The sequence below is a fragment of the Mercenaria mercenaria genome, chromosome 3 (assembly GCF_021730395.1).
Source record: "Mercenaria mercenaria strain notata chromosome 3, MADL_Memer_1, whole genome shotgun sequence".
Taxonomy (NCBI): Eukaryota; Metazoa; Mollusca; class Bivalvia; order Venerida; family Veneridae; genus Mercenaria; species Mercenaria mercenaria.
The window spans coordinates 30,858,360-30,864,952 of NC_069363.1; the positions used below are offsets into that span (position 1 = coordinate 30,858,360).

Below are 6,593 nucleotides of genomic sequence, written 5' to 3' on the forward strand. Positions count from 1 at the left end.
GGCCAGTATTTAAAAAGTTACAAAATAAGCTATTCATAGTAACATAAAAGGGAAGTAATTCAAAAATATTATTGTAAGTGAACAAAACCGGGATCTGCCAAATAAAAACAAGAGCACCGCAATGCAGAGCAATATACACACGAAACAAAGTCATATGACCTTTGACCCCTAAATGTGACAATGACCTTGAAGCAAGCCATCCGAAACATGCGCTTTGCACGTCGTCTCGGTGTGGTGAACATTTGTGCCAAGTATCTTTGAAATTCTTCAAGCAGTTCAAGAGTAACAGAGCGGACACGAAACAAACTCATATGAACTTTGACCCCTAAATGTGACCTTGACCTTGAAACGAGTCATCCGAAACATGCCCTCTGCATGTCGTCTCGATGTGGTAAACATTTGTGCCAGGTTTCTTTAACCTTTACTCTGCTAAAATTCTAAAATGGACTGGTCCATCTTTCAATTTCGGCAGTGCCATTTATTATCTGAAGGTGTGTTTACTGAAAATCTGCTTAGTGAAAAGCAAACAGTGCAGACCATGATCAGCATGCACTGATGTGCCGGTTGATCTGGTCTGCACTGGCCGCAAAGGCAGAATCACTTGCCGTCAGCAGGCTAAAGGTTAAAATCCTTCCAGCAATTCAAGAGTTATAGAGCGGACACGAAACAAACTGATATGACCTTTGACCCCTATGTGTAACCTTTACCTTGAAGTGATCCATCAAAAACATGCGCCCTCCAGGTCGTCTCGATGTGGTGAACATTTGTGTCAAGGTTCTTCGAAATCCTCTAAGGGGTTCAAGCGTTACAGAGCGGACACGACACTGCTAAAGGACGAACAGACAGACGGACACCGGAAATATAACATAATACGTCCCTTCGGGCGTATAACAAGCTGTCTAAAGGGTCCGTATCCATCAAGTTTGAAATTAAGACTTAAGACTTTAACATGCTAGTTATACTTTTCCTCTGTCTTTGTACAGTTAGCACAGATTATAATAAAATTTTGCAGGAATGTGTACAGTTACAGACAGTCCTGCAAATAAACACCATATAATTTTTTTGTACACGAATTTACAGCAAAGTTATTAGATGACCGGTCAAAGTTTCAGACTTTAAACTGTTATTTCTTAGTATCATCTAGAAAATTCAGATAAGAACAAGAGTGGTACGTAAGTCTGTCAAATATTTCTAAAAACAATTTAGATTCAATGTTAAGTTATTGCATTAATACTTTATTAACAATATATATCTTGCAACAGTAGTTTCATATTTTGAGGAAAAGTATGATACGACATGACTTACTGGCTTATTATTCCTTCTCTTGAGAAGGAATATCTTAATTCAATAAGTCACACTTGACTGAGCTACTGATGTCGAAAGCTGTTGTAATTACAAGCTGGCCAATAAAACTCCGTGACCTTAGAAATAACCTCTGACGTTAAACTATTCTTTCTCAATTGAGGCGACTCCATGGATAACACAATACTAAACCCGAGGATGATTAATTGATTCTCTTATTTCCTCCATTCTTGAAGAACATAACATATGTACATTCAGTCGACCAGATAGACATATATCAGCAAATTTAAAGGTCCAATACTAAGGAAAGTGAACATTTTAATTTCTTTTAAAAAGCACAGAAACTATTTCATTTTATTGGAAAATGAAAGTTGGTATGTAGAAATTCGAAATAAATGGCAGTATATGTACAATTATTTTTCTATGAAGTATGAAGAAAGTTAAAAAGACCTGGGGGGTCATTCTGTCGATTCATTGAAATTTCAACATAATACACATACATTTCTTTGAGTTCCAAAGACCTTCTGTAAATTTTGACCTGCCAATCTTCATTATTTAGTGTCTTGCAGAAGTCTGTGCACTGGCTATGAAAAAAATTGCAAACTCACTTTCTGGACCTTTAAATGTAAACAACCAAATATTATCGTTACCTTCAAACGCATGGTTAATATATGAAAACAAACCCCATTGCGACCCTCTAATTATTTGCAACGAATTCACTTCACACATCGAATCATAATAGATTGACCAGGTCAATGTCTTATTGCCGTATTTACTCTACTGAAAGAGGTAACAGATTTAATTTGATGTTGGATTTAACAATTTGTGTTAAATAACTAGCGTAAATACTTACCTGATATTGTTTGGCAGTATAAACAGACATTGCAACCAAAATTTTACAAGATGATCATTTTATAATTATATAGATGTGCCCTAGAAGGAACTTTTGCTATGCTTTAACTTGTTTAATACACCTTCACTTTCTGTCGTATTATGAGCCATTTTATGGTAAATAACAAAATATACTACACTATGGCAGCGTTCTCTAAATTCATGGCGGTTTTTCTGTCATTGATTCCTGACCTGTTGAGAGTGTGACAAATGATAAATTGTACAATTATTGGGAGCAGTTATTGGGAGAATAGCAGAGGTACACTTCTGTTTTTATAAATCAAGCCTACCAATGACAGACAGTTCAGCAGCTCACAGATTAATACGCCATTTCTAGAAAACAGACAAATGTTTTCAACATCGAAGATTATATTTCGATATTAAAATTCATATGATTCCAAACAGACAGTTCTTCAACAATCAGTGCTGACTGGATGAATGCTCTAAATTTCCCTTTGCTAATTAAAGAAATATCTGGTGCTGCTAACTAGAATAATGAGTTGCTCACTGCTTTTGATAACGAAGCTAATGTGGTCCTAGAGCTTTGCTATCCTTACGAAAGTTATAGAGGCTGTTACTAGTTGAATATAGGTAACATTCGTCTTGAGCTTCGTTTTTACTCAAATTGTTATAGAGGGTCAATGGAAATATATTATTCCTTCCTATACCTAAACTCAACGTATCAATCATAACGACAATTCCACTATCCATAATTATAAGTACAATCGGTGTGGCCAGCTCTCGTGTCACTAGCTGAATGCGACTGGCAAATATGGACTTCCAAAAGTTTAATTCTTTTTTCATATTAGCCATTTTTTCATGACGAGTCTTGTGCATTATATGTAAAAAATATTCATCAAGTATAATAGTTTGTTAATGAATATAACTTCTTTAATATCTGACATGATATAATACATTTATAAAACAGTTCAATTTATACAACGTTTAAAAACTTGACAAGTTCTGTACTTGAACAACATAAAAAATATATATATAATTTTAAAGATATGTGTAAAATCGTAGTTTATAAACAAACCTTTGCCAAAAACGACGTTTTTTACCCCGTCATTCAAAAAAGTAAAAATATAATACATGTATAAAACGTTCTTAGAAGACATTATGTTTTAAAAGAATATTTAGTCGCCTACAGCCCTTAAAACTATACATACTGTCTGTTCAACTGCAGACGAATTAAAATCACACTAAGACAACGTTTTACTTTGATATATAAATGTTGCATTAATAACATATCTAAAAATAATTAAAATAATTTTTCCAGAATATCGAAAAAGTTAAATGTGATAATTTTGTCTCATAAGCTTGAAATCCTTTGCACTAGTTGATATCACGTATCCTTTATTCTGGTGAGGACTTCTGTAATAACAGTGTATCAAATAGCTTTCGCATTTCATTAATCTGCTGTGTAACAGTGTCTATTTTGTTTTCAATGTTATCAACTTTGGTTTCCAAGTGTGTCACTCTGCTTTTGATATCTGCACCAGTGTCGTCTGCCTGTTTCCGGAGACTGGAATGTGAGCGATTTACTTCATGAATAATTTCATTTGTGAAATTACTGAGTCTGAATTTTACAGTAAGAGTTTGAAGAGCGTCTTTAACCTGTTTTTTCTCAATCTTTTTGATTGCTTTACTTATATGATCCAGTTGTGTTTCATCTTTCCTTTTCAGACTCCTCATGTCAATGTCTGTATACACCCGTTTGTAGTATCGCACTCTCCTTAACTGAAAACAAATATTTTGACATTAATATATGTACGTATTAGTTCGAAGATATTTACACGCATCTGTCTAAAAGCATTATGGGATGTATTTCCGCTTAAAACACTAACAAAACTTTTTCTTGCGAAAGAGATTACACAAGTTAGAACGCTACGTAATTTGTAATCCGTAGCGAAAATTACTGCTTCAGTCGAGTGTTGAACTTTCAGAATCTGTTTTTATTGTCAAAACTCTTTCCTATCCATTTTGTACAAGCAGACAAGTAGTCATTTTCAAAGGATTATTTTACAAGTAAAGGTTTAATTGAGAAAATACTTAAGGTATCCGATCCACAAATAAGCAAGTTCTATACAACAGTCCTATCAAAATATATCAAATACTGATGTCTGGTATAAGCTCATATAATTTTGGTATTATTTGAAAGGGTATGGTCTACTAAAAAAGAAAATATAAATTAAATGACAAAATATGTTATAGGATTTTTATTTTTTTTTTACTTTCTAGTGTTCAATGATACTTCGACAGAACTCCAGTTATTACTGGGTAAGAATTATCATTTCACAGTCAAAAAACATGACTGTAATGACTCTTACATATTATTTATGGTCATCTTATTTACTAATTCTTATTCAGCAGACACAGTTCTTTCTAATGATACCAAATAAACATGGGGTCACCAGGCATCGAAATATTATGTATTTGTGGATCGGATACCTTAAGTAAAACCACACACGTGAAAAGCTTGTCATAGTTTTGTACTTATTTAAGGGTTTAAATAAACAATAAACTTAATACATAAAATTATATACCTTAAATGCATAAAAATATTAATATATTCTGATACCAAAAAAAAAAAAAATTATCTGCCAAAACAGTAGACTTTCTTATCAACTCGGTAGTTCTTTTTTAACCCTGACAACTGAACTAAAGATATTACCTGATTTCTACAGCATTTCCATTCATTTCTTTCTGCACGTGTTATGATCCATGCACGATTCGCCCTCACTGTCTTCACAGCCTCAACCTGGATGTCAGTGTACGTGTTGCTCAGCTGGGCAATAAGCATGTTCATGAGCACAACAATCGTTACAAATGTAAACACTGTAAACATTATCGACCCGATAGTCCTGAAAATGGTAATACATGCCTGCATTTATGTCCTCTACTGACGGTATGGTGGTCAACGCAAAGAGAAACGAACCCTTTAGCGAAAAGTAATAACGATTGTTAACTATAATTCAGCATGCTATGATCGCAAGAAGCGCCAGACAGGTGCGTACGTAACTACTGTGAATGCATTGTAGTTTATAATCAAACTGAAGACAGAAATTACTTCACTTCGGTTGCTCTAAATTCATTAAATAGTACAGTGATTATCATTTTCTGAAAACGAGGCTATTTTCTGGTATGAAACTTAGAAAAAGAGAGGACCTTTGTTGTCGGAGACTCTTTCTGACAACGGTAATTTTGTTGAGGAATGTTTCTGCAGACCAGAAGTATGATAAAAAATTTTCTAGGTTCGAGCTTAACATAATGTTTCAATTTTGTATGAATAAAAATGAGGCACAACTAAACTCCAGCATACCTGTAACCAGATGAGCCGACATACTCTACAATTGGCGCTGATTCTACCATAATCCTCAGCCCAAGAAGCCAAATATTCCAGTAGGAGCTGAAAAGATAATGATGTGGCAGAAGTGTAAAATCTATTTGCCAATATAAGTCTATACATGGTGTGCTTTTTGTAAAAGTTAGCCAGTGGCCCGTGTATTATGCTAATGTTCATCACAGCTGAGACTGAACGATTTGTGAAGAACATATACTGGTATACCACCGACCATTTACGCAAAAATGAAACCACTTTCACTTAGAAAGAGACTGTTTAGGTTTATACATTGCAAAAGCTGGTTCTCGGCTTGCCGATGTATTTGCAATAATTTGCATAGAAAACAAGGTAAAAAACATCCATGGAATTCGAAAGCTTCGGTCTTTTCAAAACCCCTATTGTATTACCGACCATTTGAGAATGGAAAAAACGTTCATAGTGAGGTTACAAGCCAGCCTGGAACTGTTCAAGGCTGGAAGTGAGTTTACATCCCTGGGGAGTAGATTTGTTTTAAGTTGATAAATACAAATGTATAACATTTGAAAATAAGCCAAATGGTTCAAAATGAAGCTCATAACTTTTATTAATGGTATACAATGCAATATTAAGGAATCAAATTTCAGTTTTTGAGAAAGCATGTGTTTCTTTGCATAAACTAAGTTTATAAATATATTGGTCTCAAGTCTTTATATATATATGCAAACTGAGAATATATGAAAATAAATATTTGGAATTTGTTTGCTATTCAAGCGTGTCAAGACTGCAAAAGAACACTTTGAGTGCATGTACTGACCTTGATTCATCATGTGTCTGTAAACTGTCTTCCCCTTTCAGGATAAGTAAGAATGTTCCTCCAAATGCCAGATTTATCACAAGAAATAATAGACTGAACTGTGTAAAATCTCTCGTAAGGATTCTAAACAGGGATTCAGCGTATGCTCCAGTTTGACTGAAAGAAATTTGAAAGTAAATTTTACAGGTTTGAAATTTAACAACCATTTCAGTTATACATACTGAAAATCAGTAAGACCAGATGCTAACACTCTTCTGCATGTCT

The 6,593-nt window shown here is 34.1% G+C and overlaps 1 protein-coding gene across 1 annotated transcript; it reads right to left on the reverse strand.

Annotated features, from left to right (window-relative positions):
* Positions 1 to 3,130: 3,130 nt before the first annotated feature.
* LOC128556019 (uncharacterized) lies at positions 3,131 to 5,598 on the reverse strand. The gene is made up of 3 exons (XM_053539914.1): positions 5,516 to 5,598; positions 4,868 to 5,057; positions 3,131 to 3,933 (listed from the first exon to the last, which is right to left on the reverse strand). Exons 1-3 carry the CDS (start codon positions 5,563 to 5,565, stop codon positions 3,550 to 3,552), a joined length of 624 nt encoding a protein of 207 aa, XP_053395889.1. The 5' UTR covers positions 5,566 to 5,598; the 3' UTR covers positions 3,131 to 3,549.
* Between the last annotated feature and the right edge of the window lie 995 nt (positions 5,599 to 6,593).